The sequence below is a fragment of the Cricetulus griseus genome, chromosome 3 (assembly GCF_003668045.3).
Source record: "Cricetulus griseus strain 17A/GY chromosome 3, alternate assembly CriGri-PICRH-1.0, whole genome shotgun sequence".
In the NCBI taxonomy this organism is placed as follows: Eukaryota; Metazoa; Chordata; class Mammalia; order Rodentia; family Cricetidae; genus Cricetulus; species Cricetulus griseus.
Window position 1 is genome coordinate 59,998,622 of NC_048596.1, and position 25,133 is coordinate 60,023,754.

The window sequence follows — 25,133 nt, forward strand, 5'->3', positions numbered from 1 at the left end:
CCTCCCTTATACCTTTTTACCTCATTCTCATAAGCTGGGAGCCAAAAGGCAGTGGCTGGAACCATATGTGGAATCCTGAGAGCCTATAACCTACAAATAGAGCTTATTCCAGAGGGGTCGAGCCATAGGTTGAAGATAGTAGCAGGTGTCCCAGGAACCTGAGGCTTCCCCTCAATCCACTCAGTCCCCATTATGCAGTTGCTGCCTCAGAAAAGGAAGAAAGAACACCCACACAAATCCCAGCTAGCCTTGCTGCCTTGCTATGCCCTGGTTCCTGACAGGCAGGCTAGCCTTTGAGGCCAAGGAAAGACGATGACAGATAAGATTGTTTTTTTTGTTTTTTTGTTTTTTTTGGGGGGGGGGGTTCGAGACAGGGTTTCTCTGTGTAGCTTTGGAGCCTATCCTGGCACTCGCTCTGGAGACCAGGCTGGCCTTGAACTCACAGAGATCCGCCTGCCTCTGCCTCCCGAGTGCTGGGATTAAAGGCGTGCGCCACCAATGCCCGCTCGGCTGGCATATAAGATTTAAGCAGCCTATTGGGCTCATGAAGCTAGTAGGGGACAGGGAGAGGGATGGAGGTGTGTGGCTGCCTGTTGGGCTCAGGATCAGGAGAGGATATGGATAAGTTGATGCTGTCACCTGGATTTTGGCCATAGATGGTGAGAGCTGCAGAATAAAAGGCTGGAATATATCACCTGGTTTGCTTATGCATAGAGGGATCTTGACTGATAAGGGATATGAGTGGGTCCTTTGACAGCCCTGGGACTACCTACAACAGACAGTCCAGTGGCTCAGAACAAATAGGGAAGGGAAGGTGCTATTACTGTAAATTGCCATCACTAGTCAGTCTGGTTGTCACCTGGCCTAGCTGTTTGGTGCCATGAGAAGTTGTCTATGTGTATGCTGCTCATTAATGGCTTGGCAGCTGGGCTGTGCTCAAAAGGCATCTTCCTTATTGAGGACCATCATCAGGATGGTGGCAACCTGGCCACCATCATCAGGATGGTGGCAAGCTGGCCAATGACCAGACAGTGGCCCCTGCTTTCAGGAGTCAAAGTCATTGTTGGGGGAGACTACCCAAGAGGGTTGAGGTCCCCTGGGAGGCTGCCAAAGGCCCCAGGAAAATTGAATCCGCAGCCTCTGCACGTTCCTTTGATACCAGACTTCCGGCCAGAGGACAGGAGCCCTGCTGTGGACAGCCTCTGGAAGGAGGTCTGGAAAATGGGTTGTGGAAAGGAACAGATACCTTGGGGACTGCCTGATGGCCTTGTTCTCTTGTGGGGTTTAGGCACATAGAAACCTCTGACTCTGCTAAGCTGAAGTAGCAACATGGCACTTCCAGGATCCAGGCTTGAGGACTAGTAGCATCCACTGGGTGTTTCAGTAGCCTGCAATGTGCCTCTTCTGGGATAGTGTGCTGCAGCATTGCCAAGCTTGTGGGGTTCTGGGGAAAACTCACGAAGGAGTCAGGTCCAGGGGAGACCAGGAGCTAGGACCCCCATATCCTTTCAATCCCTGTCCTAGACCAGGAAGCCCTAGCTCCTTGCTACACCTCAATATCACGGTTAATCCACACTGCTGTGTCTTGCCTACATAGTGATAGAGATGGCTTGGAGGTGAAGGTGCAGGACTAAGGGAGGGAATGAAGTACTTCCTGTAAGAGGAAGAGAAATACTACTCAAGGGAGACTAGGAAACAGACCATAGAAGCAGCAGTGGTGATGGGATACCCATACACATGGTCATTGAGTGTGACCCATGTCACAGGGCCCTGTACTGCCCATAGGAGAGGTCACAGTAGTAACTAAGGCTGCTGCCTAAGAGAACATGTTCATGCCTGCCGGTACTGTGACAGTCCCTGGCAGGGAAACCCAGGCTGAGTTGGGACTATGCACCAAGCAGGCAGCAAACCTTTCAGGGCACTGCTCTTTGTACATTTGAGGGTAAACCATGTCAAGGATCCAGTGGGTGAAGGTTGATTTTCATTCTGGTTGATTTATTTCGTTTGTGCACATGGTTTCAGTCTTTGGAATAAAGTCCCACAGGTTTGAACCAGAGTGTAGAGCCCTTTGGGCCACATGGTAGTCATTGGGTTTGGTTCTGTAAGAAACCAGTGTCTTCTAAGGAGGAGGCCTAGTAGGTGTTTGATAGAGAACTATACACCAGGTCTCCGTATTGCTGGGGTCCCTGCCCACCCTCCAGTCTGTTCCTAATCTCCCCTGAGGAGTACTTTCTTCTTACAGTTCACGCCCTTTAAACTTACACCTTCACTAGCAGGCCAGTTCTGTGTCACTTTATAGGTTTTTACTTGCACGTGGAAGCAAGAGTCCCTTGTCGTGGGCCCTCTCTGTAGGGCATAAGTCATGGAGAAGCTGTCTACTTAACTTGGATGGTATGCTGCTCATTAATGGATTGGCAGCTGGGCCAGTGCCCAAAAGGCATCTTCCTTATTAAGGACCATCATCAGGATGGTGGCAACCTGGCCTATGCCCAGGCAATATTATTTGTTTACCAGTATCACTCTCCTTGAGTGCCACCTGCTTCCCAGCCCTTCCTGTTTAGGGCTTGATCCTAGTAGTACCCAGTAGAGGGATGTGCTACTTTCTATAAGGAAAGGTCCCTTGGTAAAATCACGACTCCTATATTTTGTTTAGGACTCCTCCCTGTCCTTCTGGGACTCCTCTCTGCTGTGCTTCCTTGAAGAATCCTTGGCCTGTTGCTTCCCTGCCCCCCTCCAATCTGTATCACACCCTCCTTTCCCTTAATCAGGCTGGGAGAAGTTCCATTTACTTATTTGTTTGTTTGTTTAGATAGAGTCTTACTGCCTAGTTCTGGCTGGCCTGAGACTCTCCATGTAGGCTGGTCTTAAACTCAAAGAGAGCCACCTGCTTGTCTTCTGAGTACTAGGATTAAAGGCATGTACCATCATGCCTAGTTGAAGCTCAATTTTAATGTTGCCCTTCCAGAGATTCTGTTTCTCTGGTTTTTGTCTGTGTGTGGCGTGTGTGTGTGGCGTGTGTGTGTGTGTGTGTGTGTGTGTGTGTGTGTGTGTGTGTGTGTGTGTGTGTGTTGTGTGTGTTGTTTTTGTTGTTTCATCTTTCATTTTGAAACCTCTTCCTAAAATTCAGATACCCAGGGAGGCTTCAGGGTTGGGGCTACCTTGGAGTATCTCTGTGTGGGGGTGGGGGAGGGAGTTGTACCCATGCCATTGCCTACTCTGAGAAAGCCAGACTAACCTGGTTTGTTCATGGCACCTCCTGGGATTCTGCTGTCCCTGCTCCAATTCTTCCCCAACTCTGACACTTAATGTTCTTTCCTTGGAAAGGGAGGGCTCAGTTCCTTATCCTAAGTGTGGGATGGACTTGGGAACGAGCTTCTCACAAAATGAGAAACATGGGCCTGGGAGAGACATTAGGTAGAGACATATCAGGTATTGCTGCCACTCGGGCAGGGATGGTGTCCAGGACATGTAATTGGCCATGTCCTTATCTACTTCCCCAGTTAGTGGGAGACTTAGGCTCCTGGCTATTCATGCTGCTACTGGCTAGGATACAAAGATAGTGACTGATATTTCCCTTGGTTCTTGGCTTTTTGGATTCCTAGCGGGTCTTCAGTAGACCTGTGGAGAAATATGTAGGGAGACTAATAATGCTGAGTGGCAGGCCTAGGATGAGCATGAGAGGACCAGAGTGTGGGGATTAGGGAGATCCTATTGGCTCATGGCCCTCAGGAGAGGTCAGTCCTCCTGAAACTGGACTTTGCCTCCCATGGTTAAAGAGTGGACAAGGGCTCAGAGTTGTAAACTTTGATCCCTCCTTTCCACCAGGTGGCACCGCTACCCCTGAGCTGGGGTGGCCCAAGCTTTGGCATCAGGTTCTTCCTCATCAAGGTGACATTGCAGGAATGGCAGAAACCTGGAAACCAAGACCTGTGTTCTCAGGGTCAAAACAATGTACTTCCTTTTCTAAGGAGCCGAAGAAGTGATACACACCCTGACAACAGCAGGTGGTCTGAGGGCATCATCTTAGCTCAGCACTTCACCTTTTGCTGCTCCTGTAGTTCTTAGCTACTTTCCTTATGTCTGAACTTCCATCAGTTTTTCTAGAACATGAGAAATGATTGCATTAGCTGAGTTCTTCCTTCTTGGGGTGGCCCTAGGACACTGCTTTGCCCTCTTGCTTAGAATACTGAGGTGATGAAGCAGGTAAGGTGCAGACCCTGGCCAGGTCATGCCAGTGGCTTCATTTCATGTCAAGGGACACACCTTCCCCAGGCCATAGAATCTTGAGATCCAACTGGATCTTAGAAGGCAGCCACTCCTGAGCTGCATAAATGGTCCCTAGGGATGGAGTCCTGCTCAGTGGCCTTCCCACCAATAACTACCCATGCCCTAGAACTTGCAATCACCCTGCTGTAGCCTCCTGAGTGCTAGGATTGCAGGTGTGTGTCATCATGCTTAGTTAATATACAGTTTTGGAAACATCCTGCCAATCTTTCTCTTGATTGATGTGCTGTGTCTGTTTTCATTTAATGTGACTATTGAGATATTTGCCTTTAGTTCTATTATCTTATTGCTTTCTGTTCCTGTCTGTTTCCTATTTCTCCGTTTCCCCTTTGTTGCAAAATAGTCTGATCCCAGAGTCTAGAGACCGGTTCCAAGGTGCAGTAGAAACAAAGACAGATCAAGGGTGGCACAGGGTACAAGCTATACGGTACTCACCGATAGAAGGGTGGTGCTGGGCAGCCGAAAGGCCCTTGGCTCTCTGTAATTAGGGTCAAAGGCCGAGTGTGCATATTGATTAGGAAGAGGTGACTTCATTTTGCTAGAATATTCCTGGCTGATGTTAAGGTAGTAGCAAAGTCAGGTGTATCACTGGTGCAGGGTTCAGGATAAAAGCAGTGTGCACCACTCTAGTGGTTTTATGTTTATAGTTTGCTGGGAAACTGTGGGGGAAGCAGACCAAGGGATACCCAGAGCATTGTGATGGTGACAGCTGCAGATACCTGTGCTCATAATAAGCTGGATCCACTTACCCTTTCCTGCCTTCATTTGGGTTATATGAAGCATTTTTGATACCGTTTAAACTTTTTAATGATTTTAATGTTATTTATTCACTGGGGCTGTGTGCACGTGTCATGGCAGTATACGTGTGTGGAGGTCAAACAACAACTTGTGGGAATTGGTTCATTCCTTCTACTGGGTTCCAGGGATTGAACTCAGGTCAACAGACTCGACATCAAATGAAAATTTTACTCACTGAGCCATCTTGCTAGCTCCCAAATTGTGTTAAAATTATTTATAACATTTACTTATTTCATGGAGGGGAGTTTAGGGAGTCAGTTGTCAGTTCTCTCCTTCTACCATGTGGAACCCAATGATTAAGCTCAGGTCATCAGGTTTGGTGGCAAGCACTTTTACTGGCTGAGCCATCTTGCCAGCCCCCTAACTTGTATTTCCAAAAAAAAAAAAAATTTTTTTTCTGAGACAAGGTTTCTCTGTGTAGCTTTGGAGCCTATCCTGGCACTAGTTCTGGAGATCAGGCTGCACTCAAACTCGCAGAGATCCGCCTGCCTCAGCCTCCTGAGTTCTGGGATTAAAGGAGTGTGCCACCAACGCCTGGCAAAAGATTTATTTTTATTTTATGTGTACGAATGTTTTGCCTGCATGTTAAGTATGTGTACTACATGTGTTCATACCTCAGGTATGTGGTTCATACCTGAGGTCAGAAAAGGGCATTATATCCTCTAGAACTAGAGTTACAGACAGTTGTGAGCTGCCATGTGGGTGCATCTACTTGCAGCCATTCCTTCCAAATTCAAGTCTATGTGGGTTGAAAACCTGACTGTACAAACCACATTTTAAAAATAGTTAGAATAGGCTGGGCATTGGAGGCGCATGCCTTTAATCCCAGCACTCGGGAGGCAGAGGCAGGCGGATCTCTGTGAGTTCGAGGCCAGCCTGGTCTACAAGAGCTAGTTCCAGGGGCTGGAGAGATGGCTCAGTGGTTAACAGCACTGGTTGCTCTTTCAGAGGTCCTGAGTTTGAGTCCTAGCAACCACATGGTGGCTCACAAGCATGTGTAATGAAATCTGGTGCCCTCTTCTGGCCTGGGTACATGCAGACAGAACACTGTATACATAATAAATAAATCTTTAAAAAAAAAAAAAAAAAAAAGGAGCTAGTTCCAGGACAGCCTCCAAAGCCACAGAAAAACCCTGTCTCGAAACACAACATGCCCCCCTCCAAAAAGATAGTTAGAATAAGATATCTTTTCCGGGCTAGAGAGATGGCTCATCAGTTAAAGCCTTTGCTGCTCAAGTGTGAGGACTGGAGTTTGGATCCCCAGAAACTTACCTAAATTCTAGGCAGGTGTGGCATCTTGTCTGTAACTCTGGCTGTAGAAGGCAAGAGACAGGATGTAGAAGCCAGAGCAAGATGGCTAGTGAGAATACCTATATCCAAGATTTCTGGTTTTGATTGAGAGATCCTGTCTCCAATGAATAAGGTGGAAGATGGTGGAAGATAATGGAAGATGATTCCTGACACCAACAATAGGCTTCCACATGCCCATGTACATATGTGCATGCATGCCCATGAACATCACACACGCACGCACTCACACACGCACGCACACACACATGAAAATGGGGGAAGACAATAAAAATTAGCAAAAATGGCTGAAGATATAGTTGAGTTGGGAGAGTGCTTGCCTAGCATGTATGAGGCCATAAGTCTAATCCCTGTCACCACAACAGTGAGCACGATAGCACACACTTTTTTTTTTTTTTTTCTGAGACAGGGTTTCTCTGGGTAGCCTCAGCTGCCCTAGAACTTGCTTTGTAGACCAGGCTGGCCTCTAATTCACAGAGATCCCCCTGCCTCTGCCTCCAGAGTGCTGGAATTAAAGGCATGCGCCACCAATGCCTGGCTGGTGGCACACACTTTTAACCCCAGTATTTGGGAGGTATAGACAGAAGGATGAAGAGTTCAAGGCCTTGCCCACTTTGGCAGCACATATATTAAAACTGGAAGGATACAGAGAAGATTAGCATGGCCCCTGCACAAGGACGACACACACATTTGTGAAGCATCCATAAAAATAATAATAAAAAAAAGAGTTCAAGGTGATCCTTGGCTTTAGAGACATCTAGGCGGCATGACCAGGTGTCTAAAGGAAATAGGGATGGCAATACATGTATGACAGCAGATGAACACAGCCTCAACCTCACTCACTGAAACTGGTACACACTGAAACGCCAGCTAGAGGCACAGTGAGACATGCCTTTGTATTCTTTTATTGTATTTGTGTGTGAGGGGTGGTAGCGTGTGGAGGCTAGAGGACAGTTTAGGGCTGTCAGTTTTCTTCTTTCACCATGTGGGTTCAGGGTATCAAATTCAAATCATGTAGTTTGGCTGCAAGTGCCATTACCCACTGAGCTATCTTACTATCCCCTTTTCCTTCTTTTTGAGACAGAGTCTTACATTATCATCTCAGGCTAGCCTGGAACTCACTACATAGCCCAGACTGGTCTTGTACTCCCAAATGCTGGGATTACAGGTGTGTGCCACCATGCTCAGCTGTTTTAAGATTGGTGAAGAGCTACATCAATGGAGGATCTTCTGATGTCGTTAGGAAGGTGAATTATAAAAATATTGTATTTATTTATTTAACATGTATGACTGTTTGCCTGCATGTGTGTATTTGTGCCAAATGCATGCCTGGTTCCCACAGAGCCCAGAAGAGGGTGTCAGATCTCCTGGAATTTTAGCTACAGGCAGTTGTGAATCACCACTTGGGTGCTAGGAAGTGAACCCAGGTCCTGAAGAAGAGCAATTGATCTTAACCACTAAGCCATCACTCTAGTTCTGGGAAGGTGAATTATTATGCCATTTGGGGATGATAGATGAGACTGATCATACCATAACACAACAAGGATACAAAGAAACATAAAGCATATTTACTATAGCAGAAAAAAATCTATTATTTGTTTATTTATTTTTTTATTATTAGCACTACCTTTTCTTTTTTGGTTTTTCGAGACAGGGTTTCTCTATGGCTTTGGAGGCTGTCCTGGAACTAGCTCTTTTTCTTTTTTTTTTTTAAGATTTATTTATTTATTATGTATACAGTGTTCTGTCTGCATGTACCCAGGCCAGAAGAGGGCACCAGATCTCATTTCAGATGGTTGTGAGCCACCATATGGTTGCTGGGAATCAAACTCAGGACCTCTGGAAGAACAACCAGTGCTGTTAACCACTTAGCCATCTCTCCAGCCCCTGGAACTAGCTCTTGTAGACCAGGCCGGCCTCGAGCTCACAGAGATCCGCCTGCCTTTGCTTCCTGAGTACTGGCTCATTTGTTGTTTTTTGCGACAGGGTTTCTCTGTGTAATAGTCCTAGCTATCCTGGAACTTACTTTGTAGACCAGGATGGCCTTGAACTCACAGGGATCCATTTATATTATTTGTAAGTATGGGTATGGGTATGTGCATATAGGTGTGGGTATCTGAAGAAACCACAAGTGTCAGATTCCCTGGAGCTAGACTTTTAGGCAGTTGTGAGCTGTCTGACATGGGTGCTGGGAACCAACTTGAGTCCTCTTGAGATGGCTAAGTGGTTAACAGCACTGGTTGTTCTTCCAGAGGTCCTGAGTTTGATTCCCAGCAACCATATGGTGGCTCACAACCATCTGAAATGAGATCTGGTGCCCTCTTCTGGCCTGGGTACATGCAGACAGAACACTGTATACATAATAAATAAATAAATCTTAAAAAAAAAAAAGAAAAGAGCTAGTCCTCTGGAAAAGTAGGCATTTTTTTTAAAAGATTTTATTTATTTATTATGTATACAACATTCTGCTTCCATGTATATCTGCACACCAGAAGAGGGCACCAGATCTCATAACAGATGGTTGTAAGCCACCATGGTTGCTGGGAATTGAACTCAGGACCTCTGGAAGAGCAGTTGGTGCTTTTAACCTCTGAGCCATCTCTCCAGTCCCCAAGCAGTAGGCATTTTTAACCACAGAGTCATCTCTCTTTTTTTTTTTTGTGGCGGTGGGGGTTCAAGACAGGGTTTCTCTGTGGCTCTGGAGGCTGTCCTGGAACTAGCTCTTGTAGACTAGGCTGGTCTTGAACTCACAGAGATCTGCCTGGCTCTGCCTCCCTAGTGCTGGGATTAAAGGCGTGCACCACCAATGCCCTGCACAGAGTCATCTCTCTAGCCCCTTTGTTTTATTTATATTTATATTTGTTTGTGCCTTGTGAATGTATGCTACAAGTGTGCAGGTATTCTTGGAAGTCAGAAGATGGTATGGGATAGCTGAGCTAGAGGCACAGATGGTTGTGAGCTGCCCTCAGTGGGTGCTGGGAACTGGAGTTGGGCCCTCTGCAAGAGAAGAAATTGCTTTTAACAGCTGAGCCATCCCTCCAGCCTATACTTTTATTATTTGTACTTGTGTGCTCTAAGATTTATTCTAGCATGTGTATCATTGCTACCTGAGGGAAACAAATATACAAACAGTTTTTAAGGAGCTGGGTGGTGGTGGCACATGCCTTTATCCCAGCAGGGGCAGGTGAATCTCTGAGTTTGAGCCTAGCCTGGTCTACAGATGGAGTTCCAGGACAGCCAGGGCTACACAAAGAAACCCTGTCTCAACAAAACAATAACAACAAGCCGCGTGGTGGTGGCACACACCTTTAAACCCAGAACTCGAGAAGCAAAGGCAGGAGGATCTCTGTGAGTATGAGGCCAGCCTGGTCAACAGAGTAAGTGCCAGGACAGGTTCTCAAGCAATACAGAGAAACCCTGTCTCAGAAAAAAAAAAAAAAAAAAAAGAAGAAGAAGAAGAAGAAGAAGAAGAAGAAGAAGAAGAAGAAGAAGAAGAAGAAGAAAGTCATTTTATAAGATATTCAAGGGGTAATAGCCCCACAGTCCACAGTGCTGAGGACGGGTATGTTTTGGCTTCCTGAAGGAAATGTTACCTTATCTCCAGAATTCCACACTCCATCTATAGCAAACATCACTCAGGCTCAGGCTCAGCTGCTGGTAAATGCTGTCTGGGCCTCTGTGTACCACTCACCTGTCAGGCTGCGGGTCCTCTGTGGTTTCTGATGGAACTTCATGAATTCTTCCTAGCATTCCCACTTCCCTAGGCAGCCAAGGTGAGTTTTGGGAGATGTACCACACATGGAAGTGCCCCAACTTGTTCTGGTTCTCTGCTGCTCCAGGATAGGAGCCTCAAGTTCAGGACACATCTTCCTCAAATGCTGCCAGCTTGTGTCCACTAGAGGGAGCCAGAATCCTGCACAGCTGGCCCTGCTGGTGAAATGGTTTCACTAATCCCATGATCACTGCAGCAGCCTGTTTCATTTCTGAATTCTCCCTGTTATATCTGCCCACACGTATCTACTTCCTCAAATTAAGAGAATGTAATGGACAATATAAAATTAAAAAAAACGTTTTCTATGTGTGAGATGTATGTGCATACACACATACCAAGAAAAAAGTCTACCATGTGGTGGTGGTACAGGCCTTTAATCCCAGCACTCAGGAGGCAGAGGCAGGTGGGTCTGAGTTCGAGGCCAGCAGGGTCTACAGAGTGAGTTCAGGACAGCCAAATCTAGAAATTCTGTCTAAACCAGAAAAAAAAAAAAAAAACTAGAAGAAAGTTCTATGAGACTGTGAGCACTGGAAATAGGGCTCACCTGAACTGAGATATCCATGATCAAAGTAAACGTAGGGCCTCAAGTATTGAGTATTAAAGAACTTTGACTCATAAAACTCTGAGCACGTGCTGAAATCATGTTTCAGATGTACTGCCTTAACGATTAGTTTCACCTGCCTCTTCCCTTTTAACATGTATCTATTGTGTTTGGGCGTGTAAGGATGTAGACATGCCACACTTGGGAGTGGAAGTCAGGGGCAACCGAGGGACTTGGTTTCTTTCTTCCCTCCATCATGTGGGTTCCCAGAATAGAACTCAGGTGTCAGACTTGACAACAAGCGGCTTTCCCAACCGAGCCACCACCTGTTTCTTCTAAGGTCTTTTCTCATAAAATTTTCCTGCTATTAGGTCCTGTTACATCATGTTCATGGGCACAATGCATTTCTTTTTTTTTTTTATTTATTTATTTATTATATATACAACATTCTGCTTCCATGTAAGTCTGCACACCAGAAGAGGGCACCAGATCTCATTACAGATGACTGTGAGCCACCCATGTGGTTGCTGGGAATTGAACTCAGGACCTCTGGAAGACCAGTCAGTGCTCTTAACCTCTGAGCCATCTCTCCAGCCCCCACAATGCATTTCTTTACACCATCCTGGTCTATAACAAATACTAGTAACAAGAGTCAAAATTCCAATGTTTTCATCTAGACCACAGGATTATAGGTTGACACTATTTTGGTAATGTGGTTTCAGTTTGTCTACAATGAATGATTCCTTGTAAGATAAAAAAGAAAAAATTTCCAGCTCTTATAAAGTGGGTAGCGTTTTCTAGTATTGTATGGGAAAGGCTTAGGTTTGGTGGGTATGTGGGATGGACATGTGGATTTGAGGAGGCTACCCAGTTGCTTAGCACTGCTGCACTTGGAATCCTTCATTGGTGAGGAGCAGACACTGGCAGATTGTTGGGTCTTGCTTGTTTCCAGTTTAGCTTCAGGTTCGGTGAGTGTGGTGGTTTGGATGAGAATGGACCCCCATCGGCTCTTGTTTGAATTCTTGGTCCCTAGTTGGTGGAACTCTTCTGGAATATTAGGCCTTGTTGGAGAAGGTGTGTCACTGGCAGTGGGCTTTGAGGTTTATTTTCAAGACAGGGTTTCTCTTTGTAGCCTTGGCTGTCCTGGAACTCACTCTTTAGACCTGGCTGGCTAACAGCTCACAGAGACCCGCCTGCCTCTGCCTCCAGAGTGCTGGGGTTAAAGGCATGAGCCATCACCACCTGGTGGGCTTTGAGGTTTCTACACCCCACCACACTGTTTCCAGAGAGGTCTCTCTCTCTGCCTCCTATTTGCAGATGAGGATATAAGCTTTCTGCCACTGCTCCAGAGTCAGGCCTGCCTGCCTGCTTGCTGCCATGCCCCCCACTAAGATGGCTAAGAATTTACTTCTGGAGCACAACAAATTAAAAGCTTTTATAAATTGCCTTGGACATGGTGTCTCACAGCAGTAGAAACACAGTGAGAGACGCTGTCTGATTGGAATAGTGGGAATGAGACAGAGCAGGACACTGGATGTTCTCCTCCCAAGCACTGGGGACAAGTATACATACAACATGCGCGCGCGCACACACACACACAATAATAATAATAATAATAATAATAATAATAATAATAATAATATCATCCAGAGGCCAGGTGTGGTGGCCACATAGTGAGGGTTTGTTCAAGCAAGCTAGGCATAGTAATCCCAGAACCCGGGGAAGCGCAGGCAGGATCGACTTGATTTCGAGGCCACCTTGGCCACATAGAATTGTTTCAGGCCATCAACGAGACCTTGGCCCCGAAACAAACAAGCAAGCAAACAAACAAACCAAAACTCTCCAACACATTTTAGCAGAATTAAGGAAATATTTATCGTGTAGGTCCAGGAACCGGCCAGCACCACCCGTCACAATGAGGCGTAAGCTCCAGCCCAGGCGCCGACCACCCCTGGAGCACCACTGCTACACATCCCAACACTCGGGATGGTAGTCCAAGCATCCTATCGCCAGCGAAAAGTAGCAGGCGTTAGGCCCCGCCTCCACAGCAAACCCCGCCCCCACACTCTGACACGCTTCGTAGGGCCTCGCCTCGCCCACTCCAGTCAGAAGGCCGCCATCACGCCCCGGGTCTCCAGGCCTCCGTCACCGCGAGGTCAGTTTCACGCGCTGTCATTGCTCGTGGTCACTCAGCTGTCCATGCGCCGCTCCGCCGGTGAAGAGCTGGGGGCGACACTGGAACTCCGGGGCGGGGTAGGGTGGGGCTGGGGGGGAGGAACGGACGAGCCGGTGTCTGCGCACGTGGATGACGCCATCGCATCAAGTACCCCCGCCGCGGTTGGCTGGGGAAGGGGATGGGGGTCCTGGCGCGTCGGTGTACGCATGCGCATGCGCAGTCTCACACCGAAGCGAGGACCCGCCCAGTCAGATTTGCTCCCCTTGCCTAAGCAGCCCTTGTCCTTTAGCACCCCTTCCCCAAAGCACTTCCTCGGGATAGGAGTAGGTGGAGGCCCTCGATGGGGCGAGATCTGAAGTGGAGGATCCTCGATCTTCCAGCTTCTCCGAGAACTGCGGACTCACAGTGGGGCCTGAAACGGGCAGCCAGGCTAGCTAGCCCTAGGCCTCCCCGACTCCAGGGGAAGTGGAAGCAGCTCCCGTGGGAGGACATGTAACTGGTTCCGCATCTCCCGAGAGTCGCTTTGCAAACAGCTAGATTTCTGCTTCAGTTTATGCCATTTTGGCAGTGTTTAGTAAGGAACTGAGAACCGGCTAGATCTTCTTTGCTGGGTAGTAAAAAAAAAAATCTGAAAGCAGTCCACCATAGAGATTGTTGATTCAGTCACATAAACAGATAATTGTACACAAAGGGAAGTTATATTGTATATACTTTTTTTAAATGCGTATTTTTGAGACAGGGCCTTGCTTAGTAGTCTGGCCATTGTAAGTATGATTTTGTTTTTTCTTTTAAAGACAAAGTTTCACATTTTAGCCCAGCCTTGCTTGGAATTCACTGTGTAGCACAAATTAATCTTGAACCCAACCTGATTTTCTGGCTCAGGCTTTTGGATGAAGTGCAGGGATAAACGTAAAGATTGGGCCGACTCACTGGGGCTGTACACAGATTAGTAGGTTGTGTGTGGTGGCACAGGCTTCCAAACTCAGAATGGAGGAGGATGAGGCCAGCCCTAGTTACATATGTGGTTCAAGGTGAGCCTGAACTACATAGCAAGGCCATGTAGTTTGCTTTTTTGTTATTATTTTGGTTTTTCGAGACAGACAGGGTTTCTCTGTGTAACAGCCCTGGCTGTCCTGGAACTCAATCTTGCCTCTGCCTCCCTAGTGCTGTGTGTGCCACCGCAGCCTGGCTGTTTGTTTATTTATTTATTTATTTATTTATTTTTGAGACAGGGCCTCACTCTGTAGAACAAGCTGGCTTTGTACTCACAGAGATCCTCCTGCCTGGGCCTCCCGGGTAGAGTGTTGGGATTAAAGGCAGCCCACATTCTGCTGAAAGACCACAGCTTTAAAAAAAAAAAAATTATCAGAGCCATGTGTAATGTGCGTGCCTTTAGTCCTAGCACTCAGTAGGCAGAGGCAGATGGATCTCTGTAAATTTGAAGGCAGCCTGGTTTACATAGTGAGTTGCAGGACAGCCAGAACTACACAGTGAGACCCTGTCTTGAAGGAAAACAAAACACCCAGAATTGTAATAGTTCTTAAAAAAATACCAGTTTCATATCTGTTGTAACAAAATTGCAAATCTGTTGGCTACTTTGCATTTGTCACTTTACAATTCTGGAGAGGAGTCCAAAATGAGTTAAAAATCAAGTGTCTGTGGGTTGTTCCTTCTGGAGACTCCAAAAGACAGATGTTTCTTTGCCCTTTCCACCCGTTTCTCTGCCACTTCCTTAAGAGGAGCCTCATGGTTACAGGGGACACACACATGTTAGTTTCCCATACAGCATCCAGTAAAGTCTGTGGAAACTCAGCATACCCAGGGAGCCTTTGCACCCTTCCTTTCCCTTGTCACCCTCCCTCAGTGGAGGTGGTCTTTATAGAAACCCTCACATTTTTCATGCATGCAGCGTCAAGAGAGGTGCTCGATGCCTTCACAGTTTGTCATGAGGTTCAGGTGAAGTGCTAGAAACACATTGTACCTGCCAGGCACATGGCTTGCTGGAACCCATCACCCCATATTGGTAGCCCCTGCCAGAATTGTAAAGTGACAAATGCAAAGTAGCCAACAGATTTGCAATTTTGTTACAACAGTTGAGTACAGAGTGCCCATGCAAAAACCACAGCTCTCATATTAAAGAGAATATGATATAGTTTATTTTGGGTCATTGTTAGTGACCATGGCTTGAGGACATTGTTATGAATAAAGCATGTGAGGAACCTTGGTGGATTCCATGGCAGGCTAGGGTGACCGAGGTGCGGGGGACAAACATGCCAGGTAGATAGAGCCTAAGTGAGAAGTTTTATTAGAAAGGGAAGGGGGGGGTTACAAAACAGGTAAAGAGACACAGAGACAGAGAAAAGACAGAAGAGAAGAGGGAGACAGGAAAAGTCCTGTCTGCCTCAGGGGAACAGCAGGGAAGAGAGAGGGAAAGATATTGGGAAAGAGAGAGCAGAAAGAGAGCATAAGTGGGCTGAGGTCTTTCTTTTGTATTTTTGGTTGTGAGCCAGCCTTTTAATGGCTGACCCATCTCTCTAGTCCTGGAGGTCTTTCTTCTAAAGTGGTCCTTTGCACCTGGGTTGGCCATGATACTGCCTGAGTGCATTCTGCCAGGTGATGGACAGGCTAGCATGATGTCTGAATCCTTATAGATACAGATTTAGGTTGCCTTAAACTCCATGTTCCAACATGGAAATTTTGTAGTTTTACAGAACAAAGTCATAAATCAAGCCAGGTTTAAATGCCATTGGTAGGTACATCAGAGAGGTGGGTACAGCAAGATGGAGGAAGCTCTTCTATAGGTCCAAGATGCTATCTGATAACATTCTTAGCTTTGGGGTTGATAGAAACTATTGGTCTGCTAAATTAAAAGATTACAAAAGGTTTCTTTCAGTCACAGGATGTTAGTTCTGACCTGGAGATTGGTCAAGGAAGGGCCGCCTGAGAGGGCTAGAACTAGCCCAAGATAAGGTAATTAGGCTCTGGAACTGCACCATTCCAGTCTCTCTAAGGTACTGGAGTTCTAATCTGTCAGTATCTGTAGATACAGCTTCCTGTCAGGAACTCTTCACATCTGCACCAAGAAAGGGCTGGCCTGGCCGAAGCTTCCCTTCTAGTCAGGAAGCCTTTACCTTTCCCAAAAGAACTGATCCCCTAATTCACAGTTGCTGGTGTCTTGAGTTCTCTTGGCTCCTGCAGCCAAGAAGATTAAGCTAGGTCTGTAATGACCACTGTGCAGGGTTTATGAAGCTGAATTTCAATCTACCTTTTTGCCTGCCCCTTTGCCTCCCTCTCCCTCTTCAGGCCTCCCTGTTCCAGGTCTTTTGGGGAAGACAATCCCTGACATCCTATGCTAGCATGCTGGAATCCCCTTTTCTTGTGTTACTTAAGCCCCAGGAGGGCTGGGACTTGGAACAGTGACTGGCATACAGTAGGTACTCAACAAATTGGTGAATGAATGCTAGTTCTTTGACAAGTGTGTGGCTATCTGTGCAGGAGAGCAGGGCTCCTGGGTGACGTTTAAACTCTTTGCTGACCTTTTCCAAAGTGCTAGAATTCTAGCACTCAGGAGACAAATCTGCACATTCTAGGCAGCTACACATCAAGCCTTTCAAAATGCAAACACCAAAAGCAAATCCCATAATGTGGGAGTATGTTACAACGTTTAAACATGGGCTAGAGATGGCTTAGCAGATCTTAGCTCTTCCAGAGCACCCAGGTTCAGTTCCCAACACATATGGGAATGGTGGCTCACAACCATCTATAACTCCAGTCCCAGGGAATCTGATATCCTCTTTTGGCCTCACTGGACACGATGCACAGACATATATGCAAATGAAACATTTATATACATAAATAAAATTTATAAAACTAATGCCAATGTGATTAAACAGTGACAAAATGCTTGCTCTCCATGCATTAAGAGGCCTCTGTTTACTATCCCCAGCCACATTCTCCCCACGGGGGGGGGGCATAAAGGATTTGGGGGGGATCGTGTTTTGAGACAGGGTAACAGCCCTGGCTATTCTGAACTCACCATGTAGACCAGGCCTCAAACTCAGAGATCCACCTGCCTCTGCTTCCTGAGCACTGGGATTGAAGGCGTGTGCCACCACGCCCGGCTATAAAGAGTGTTTTGAACACTGTTCTATGCATGAAAACTTTTGGCTCGTAAGAGACGTGGGCGTGTGCTGTTGTTCGTACCAGAATCTCTCATCGCAGTCGCACCCATTTCGCGGCAGCTGTGAATCGCTTCACATAATTTTTAGTCAGCCCCAAAAGAAGTGACTCAAGTTTGTCCAGTTCCCAAAGTGCAGTTTGGATGTGGGAGGGGCGGACCTGGTGGGTGGTTTCCTGAAGGCAAAGTGAAAGGCTAGTTGGGGCCAGAGAGTGAGGACCCGCGAGAGTCTCGAGGCCCCGCCCTGGGCGGAAGAAACGCGAGCTGCTGGGACCTCTATAGCAGCGGAGCCAGGTGAGCTAGGGTCATGCTTCGGGGCGCCTGGCTGGCTCTGAGAGTTTTTCTCGAGTCCCCTCCTGGCCCTCGTAATACGTGGCAGAGCGTCTGGACCAGAAGGTTCGAGGGACCAAAATTAGGGCGGGGGCGGGAATGCTGCCCCGGCGCGCTTCAGAGGCCTGTTCCTTCCTAGGGTGGAACAGATGTGCTCTGAAGGAGCCTTTCTCGGTGCTTGAAGGCTGAGCTCATGTTTCCGTGGCCAGCGGCCTATTGGCTTACTTAAAGACCCAAAGGGGGCTGTCTTCAGATCCTAGAATTAACCCAACTGGGCTACAGTTAGGAGCAGCTAGCTAGCAATCCCCAGTCGCAGCTAAAATGAGATCTGAATAATGCTAATGCTTCTAAGCTGGGCTTGTGGGGCCTCCCGCCTGGTCACCTGTGTGCATTCCAAGGGCTTGCTTACACGCCAAAGGATCAAGGGTCCAAAGAAGCCAAGGGCCTGGTCCCAAGGCCAAGCGAGGGGAGGAGTGTGGGAGGAAAGCCAGCTGCCTGGTTGCTTTCACATCCCTTGTCCCTGACCTCATATGATCAGTCAGAATTGGCTGGCACCGGTTCTGAAAGCCCAACCCTGTGCTTTCCCTAACGGTAGACACTCTAGAATCCCCTAGTCTATAATGAGGAAGAGAACCGGACTTGGCCTGGGGATGTTGCTGTGAGAGAATTCCTGGAGCTGCCCCACCCCACCTTTAGTGCCCTATTGATGACTGTGTTTGTTTGACACACCCTGGGATCCAGGCTGTGCTGGTTTTATTCATTGGCTCATTGAGGGTGGGGATGACTGGCTGTTCTGACCACAGTGAGTTATCCATGCCTTTGCATCAGTTTCCCCTGTCACTAAATCTTATGTCAAGATGTGTAAAGTGAATCTTTCTCCTTGATTGACATTAAAGAGGTATTCTCCCAGCTCTGGGAAGGAAAAGGAAGGCCCATTTAGTAAGACCATGCTGTGCCAAGCACTGTAACCTCATACAAACTATTGTCATTGTCATGACCATTATAGAGGGCAGCTGGAGCGGATTTCTGTTGCTCTTAAACAGATCCCAGTACCCCTCTCTCACCTCTGTGCTAGCAGCACAGCACAGATCACTTCTTCCAAGGAGCCCTCCAGGATACCAAGCTGGCCTGCTCAGGAAATGGGGGGACATGGGTATCTGCCCCCCAGGCCTCAGGAGCATCCTTCCACAGCCAGTGCCAGCCTTGTTTATTCAGGTTCTGAATAAACCATCCCTGTCAGAGCCTGTGGCCTGTTTGTCCCAGCTTTCCTGGACACAGGTCTCATTTTTCTCAGCCTGATGGACAGCCTGGATCTTCTGTGGGCTGGGCCTGAACTGGCTGAGGGTGTTGCCAAAGATAGTCCTGGCCCCTAGCCTTCCTCAGAAGGAAATCATGGAAGCAAGTGCCCCAGTGGCTGCCCTTGAACTCTTACTTCCCTTTCTCCCAGAGTCCTATGCCTTCCCACCCTTCAGGTGGTTACTTGTGTCCAGGATCCTGGCTCCCGGGCATCTGACTTTGTGGATAGCTTGGCAACAGTAGAGTATGGTGCTGTCTGCCACCCAACTTGTTCTCAGGACATGGGCTGAGTGAGCAGGAAGCTCCCCTATTGGGGTTTCGCCATGCCAGGCACATGGGGCCAGAGAGTTCAAGGCCAGACTTGGTGCCTGGTGCTGTCTTCAGCAAGGAGGTACCCCAATGGCTGGGCTCCTTCCCACTGTCTCATAGTGCTGGTCTTTAATGGTATTTTCTAGGGTACCAGCAGGTAGCCTCACCTGACACCTTGTTATCAAGCTATGGAAATTTCCTCAAGAGTTCTCTTCCTTCTTTCTTAGGCTCAGATTACACTGTGCACCCACCATGAGTCTTGACATCCAGTGTGAGCAGCTGAGTGATGCCAGGTGGACAGAGCTCCTTCCCCTGATCCAGCAATACCAAGTGGTCAGGTAGAGGCAGCCTTGAGGACCTTGTGGATACCGTTGGGTCTGGCTGGGAGGGTGGTACTCTGTTGTGGAGGTGGGTGCTTCTTGCAGCTTGGGGATCACCTGATAGGGGTTTGCTGTGTTTCAAAAGCATTCTATTCATGGACATGAAGATCTTCATGAGGTGTTACTTCAACCTTTTTGTTTGTTTGTTGTCAGCCAGGGTCTCACTTTGTAGCCCATACTGGCCAGGGATCTGGCTATAGGGACATAGCTCAGTAGTTGAGTACTTGCCTAGCATGCCCAAGGTCTTGGGTTCAATTGAATTCCAATAAAATATAAATGAGCATGGTGGTATAAGCCTCCCAGCACTGGGGAGGTGGAAGTAGGGAGATCAGAAGCCCATGGTCATTTTCTGCTACATAATGAGCATAACGTAACATGTTAGCTTGAGCTACAAGAGTTTAAAAACAACTGACAACAGGCATGTAGCTCATATAACTAGGTAGTAGAACTTGACTAGTATGTGTCAGGTATGAGAAGCATAAGGGAACCACTGCAGGCTCTGGTAGGGTGGGCAGGCTTGGTGTGGAGACTGGTGGCAGTGGCAGGTGGTGGGCACCCCGAATCTGGCAGTCCAGACCCTTAGTACTTAGCTTTTCCTTCTCTGGAGAGAGTAGGCTTTTCAGGTGGTGGTAGTGCCTGTCCACATTTGTCCGTCTGTCCATTTCTGACTGAGAAGGGGAATTGGTACCAGCCCTCCTCACTAGGCTCTCAGGTTCTTCCCAGGCAAGAGATAGGTAGCTGCTGCATGCTCATCTTTCCCGGGATAGTTTTAGGTTTGCCACAGAGTCAGTCAGGCAATTAGGCATCCCCAGCCCTCCATCAGCCTCCCATGACCATGTCCCAAGACTCTCATGCTGCCTAGCACTGCTAGTCAGATACGGGTTCCCAGCTTTGTCCTGTGACTTGCCCCATTCTTAGTGGCTTAGGAACCCACATGACTTTTACTGATTATCTCATTAGCCCCTTCTGTAGGGTTCCTCTTCCTCTTGTCCTAGTTAACTTTGAGTTTGAGTCTGGATACCTTGCATATGTTCCCTTGGGTAATCTGAGGGCTCTTTGCAGTGGTCATGTGCTTTTGGAGAGTGTGGAGACACTATGGGTGTGGCCTGTTACACTGTCCTGGGTATACAGTGTCCCCATGTGGACATAAATGAGTCATAACTTGCTGTGGTTCATCATAGACTCAAGCTGCTGCAGCTCTGATCAGGTCTGAGTTCCTCTGCCAGCTATCAACATCCGTTGCTACCTTCCCCACCCCTACTCTCAGTGTTGGATCTTTGTGCAAGCTAGGCTTTTTTGTTTGAGAAAGCTTTCTCCCACTGTATAGCCCAGACTGAGTTAGAGCTTGGTGATCCACCTGCCACCACAAATGCCTGTTTCAAGTTTAAACATTGTAGTTATAATCCACATTTGATCTCTTGGCTCCTGATGGGTCCTATCACCTATCATGTGAGATGGTGTGGTGGTTGGGTCTGAGGCCAGCACCATGCTGATCCAGGGGTTCTGTCTGCAGGTTGGATGACTGTGGTCTCACTGAGGTGCGGTGCAAAGACATCAGCTCAGCCATTCAGTCCAACCCCACCCTAACAGAGCTCAGCCTATGCACCAATGAGCTGGGGGACCCTGGCGTGTGCCTGGTACTCCAGGGCCTGCAGAATCCCACCTGTAAGATCCAGAAGCTAAGGTAAGCCAGGGGCTCAGCTCAGTCTATTCAGGGCAGAACCTGAAGTGGCAAAGTAGGCAGCTGTGATGTAGAAAGCCACTGAGAGGTGTGTGAGGTAGGAAGGGATAGGCTGTGGTAATAGGCACTCCCAGCTCCATCCAGAACAACACAGGTAAGTATGAAGTGCAGGGACAGGCCACATTATGGCTATCTTCTAGGCCCTAGCCCCAAGAGAGAATCTGGCTGAGCCACACTGGTATCCTCCTTTGGCCTGGGACCCCATCTAAAGGAAAAGTAGTGCCCCAACCCCTGTAAGGTGTGGTGGGAGCTCTGGCAGGTATGGGCTGAGTCTGTTCATGGCTGCTACTGATGGCATGTGCTTCAGCCTGCAGAATTGCAGCTTGACCGAGGCTGGCTGTAGGGTCCTGCCTGATGTGCTACGTTCTTTACCTACCCTGCGGGAGCTACATCTCAGTGATAATCCTCTGGGAGATGCAGGTCTGAAGCTGCTCTGTGAAGGACTTCTGGACCCCCAATGCCGCCTTGAGAAGCTTCAGTGAGTGTTACCTTGCCAGGATCCCTGTGCTCTTTGCTGCCTCTTACCCAGAGCCCAGCCAGCCATCCTCAGTAAGCCTCACACCAGTACTGTGGATAAGAACCTTAGACGGGACTCCTAGGATTTGAGGGGCTCTCCTTTGCTAGGGGCTGGCAGATGACCTAGCCTCTGAGAGTAGGAACTGATACTGGTGGAGTCTGGCTTGATTCTGTAGTGTGACCCCAGATGGCCTGAAGATACTCTCCAGAGGAACTTGTATCTTTCTGCTGGTTCTGGGAGAGCCTCAGATTTTGAGGTGGGGCACTTTTCAGTAAAAGTTTCCTGAGCCATGTTGGTGTCCACATGAGCCTGAAGGCTGTAGGTATCATTGTGTCTGACCAGATGAGGCCTGAAGAAGCAATGTGAAATGAGATGCCAGCAATCTCTTGTTTCCCTGATACCAAGTTTCTAGGCCCATCCTTAATCCTTTTGATGTGCCTGAGACCTCTGCCTGCCCCCAGGTTGGAATACTGTAACCTCACAGCTACCAGTTGCGAGCCTCTGGCTTCAGTATTTAGGGTGAAACCCAACTTCAAGGAGATAGTGTTGAGCAACAACGACCTCCATGAGGCTGGTGTCCAGATGCTGTGCCAGGGCTTGAAGGACTCTGCCTGTCAACTGGAGTCACTCAAGTATGTACTAAGCCACAGAGGCTAAGGGGTAGGGGCAGGCACCAGTGCTTCTCTCATTATGTCCTATGTCTCCAGGCTGGAGAACTGTGGTATCACATCAGCCAACTGCAAGGATCTGTGCGATGTCGTGGCCTCCAAAGCCTCACTACAGCAACTGGACCTGGGCAGCAACAAGTTGGGTAATGCAGGCATTGCCGCACTGTGCTCAGGACTGCTGCTCCCCAGCTGTAGGATCAGAACTCTGTGGTGAGTCAGCTGCTAGACTTTCCATGGAGATGGGTACATGGTGAGAGACATCCTTCAAGAATGTTGATGTCCCACAGGTTGTGGGAGTGTGATATCACTGCAGAGGGCTGCAAGGACCTGTGCCGTGTCCTCAGGACCAAGCAGAGCCTGAAGGAACTCAGCCTGGCTGGAAATGAGCTGAGAGATGAAGGTGCCCAGCTGCTGTGTGAAAGTCTGCTGGAGCCTGGCTGTCAGCTGGAGTCACTGTGGTGAGCGGGCCTGAGGTTCTTCTATGACAGAATGGGGAATGGGCAGAAATGCAGAAAGGCTAGGGTGGAGTGAGGTTTGGGAGCAGCTGAGGACAGCGCTGGGCTGAGGTGTAGGTACACAGAGGATGAGAGATTGGGAAGGGGTTGGTGAGCCATCTGGGTTCCTTATGAACCTCCAAGGAAAGGGCTAGTTGGAGCTATTGGCTCCAGCCTTTCTGTTCCCACAGGATAAAGACCTGTAGCCTCACAGCTGCCTGTTGTTCCCACATATGCTCGGTGTTGACCAAGAACCGTTCTCTGCTGGAGCTGCAAATGAGCAGCAACCCACTGGGGGACTTGGGAGTCCTGGAGCTTTGCAAGGCCCTGGGCCAGCCAGACACTGTTCTGCGTGTGCTTTGGTGAGTGTGCAGGTGGACACGTGCTGGGAGGTAGGTTCAGCTCCAAGTCTGACCACCTTCATCCTGTGAGGAACCCCAGGTAGAGATGTCCTAGGGTTTCCCCCATCCCATCCTGCCTCTTGATAGTATCTCTCTCTGTAGACCAGGCTGGCCTCAAACTCAGAGATCTGCCTGCCTCTGCCTCCTGAGCATTACAGGTAAGACATGCATCTCCAAGCCTGGGTTCTTTCATTTTCTTAGTCATGTTCTAGCAGCTTCCAATAGTACTAGAAACTCATCTTTTACAGAACTGTTGTATCCTGGTCATTGCGCTAGATGTGGAATCTGAGCCACTCATCTTTCTTCTGTGTCTTTCTGGTTCCAGGAAGGTCTCTGCTGTCCCAAATCTATGTGTCTGCTTATTCTCGTTGGCAGATTTTTTTAATATATATATATATTTTACATTTCTGTTTGTGTGTGTGCACCCTGAAACTCAGGCACCATGCACGCATATGGAGATCAAAAGATACCTTATATGGTTTTTCTATACTGGGGTTCCAAGTATGGAACTCAGGTTGTTGAATTTGTCACCAAGTGGGCCCAGCCCTCTTTGGCAGCTTTTAAATTTTTCTACCCATTGTGCTCTGGGCTATTGATTTGCCTTTATATGGATCTTGGTCCTGAGAAGTCATGTGCTTTCTTCATCTTTTCCCGTTTCCTCAATCTCTGTCCAGGAGTCAGTCCTTGGGTTTTAAGGGCAATCCAATTCCTGTCCTCATGTTCTTTCCAAGTTTTTGTTCTCATTTTTAGACATTTCCCATTTTCTAGCGAGTCCAGAGGCTCATTTCCACTCTTAATGTTCTCATTTCCCATTTATCTCAGCCTTGACTTCTATGGCGGCACATCTTGACTGCTGGTCAAGTGACAGTCATTTACAGATAGGGCTCTGTGGATTTTAGGCCCACCTTGGGGAAGGTTTTTGTTTTTGTTTTCTCCCAAGACAGGGTTTCTCTGTGTAGCTTTGTAGATCAGGCTGGCCTTTGCCTCCCAAGTGCTGGGATTAAAGGCATGTGCCACCACTGCCTGGCGCCATAGCTTCTTGATGTCACCTGGTCTACTTGTACCTTCAACTCCCCAGGGCTTCCTCAGGTTCCATCTGATGGGCATGGGTCCTGGCCCTGCTCACTTGTACCCCAATCTTCCTCAGTCTGGAACCTGTCTACGCTGTCACTTTCTATAGGTGCCCGGATGTACTTGGCCTTGGTGCACAGAGTTCTGATCTAGCCAGGCTCTTGGTGCTGGGAGATGGATGTGCTCTCTTAGGATGAGTGCCCTTCCTCTTTCAGGGGAAGCTAGGCTATTGTATCCAGCTGAGGGAAGTTTAGCTGTCCTTGAAGTATGGAGGGGCTGCTTTCTTGCCAAAGCCCAGATATGCAGAACAGCTCTGCCCTCTCCACCCAGGCTGGGGGACTGCGATGTGACCGACAATGGTTGCAGCAGCCTTGCCACAGTCCTGCTGCACAACCGCAGTCTACGGGAACTGGACCTCAGTAACAACTGCATGGGGGACTCAGGTGTCCTGCGACTGGTGGAGAGCGTCAGACAGCCCAGCTGTGCCCTTCAGCAGCTAGTGTAAGTGGAGGTAGTTGGTGAAGGTGGGGTGACAGGGGCTGCCTGGGCTCAGGGGATTCAGACAGGAAGGTAGGAATGGATGAGTAAATAGCGGCACCCCAACTCACTCTCTCCTGCCTGCCCATGTACAGCCTGTATGACATTTACTGGACGGAGGAGGTAGAAGACCAGCTGCGGGCCCTGGAGGAGGAAAGGCCATCTTTGAGGGTCATCTCCTGAGATGTGCACCTCTGGACACACGACATTAATGCAGCCCCAGGATGTCTGGCTCTGGGTGTCCTAGTGTTGACTGGGGATAAGCAGTGTAATCTAATTACAGCAGAGAACTTGAGACACTTTATAACTATTAAAACACATGTAGGCAAGAAA

The 25,133-nt window shown here is 48.3% G+C and overlaps 1 protein-coding gene and 1 non-coding gene across 4 annotated transcripts; both read left to right on the forward strand.

Moving 5' to 3' along the window:
* The first annotated feature begins 6,995 nt into the window (after positions 1-6,995).
* LOC113834979 lies at positions 6,996-7,102 on the forward strand. Its single transcript, XR_003484045.1, has one exon. It is a non-coding gene; the product is annotated as a U6 spliceosomal RNA (small nuclear RNA).
* Positions 7,103-12,741: 5,639 nt separating this feature from the next.
* On the forward strand, positions 12,742-25,133 carry Rnh1 (ribonuclease/angiogenin inhibitor 1). 3 transcript variants are annotated; one of them, XM_027409002.2, is made up of 10 exons: positions 12,742-12,858; positions 19,219-19,329; positions 20,885-21,055; positions 21,420-21,590; positions 22,091-22,261; positions 22,337-22,507; positions 22,585-22,755; positions 22,983-23,153; positions 24,594-24,764; positions 24,896-25,133. In XM_027409002.2, exons 2-10 carry the CDS (start codon positions 19,244-19,246, stop codon positions 24,981-24,983), a joined length of 1,371 nt encoding a protein of 456 aa, XP_027264803.1. In that variant the 5' UTR covers positions 12,742-12,858; positions 19,219-19,243; the 3' UTR covers positions 24,984-25,133. The 3 variants fall into 3 exon arrangements, with proteins under 3 accessions (XP_027264803.1, XP_027264802.1, XP_027264801.1); XM_027409001.2 differs by lacking the exon at positions 12,742-12,858 and adding an exon at positions 17,200-17,350; XM_027409000.2 differs by lacking the exon at positions 12,742-12,858 and adding an exon at positions 17,307-17,452.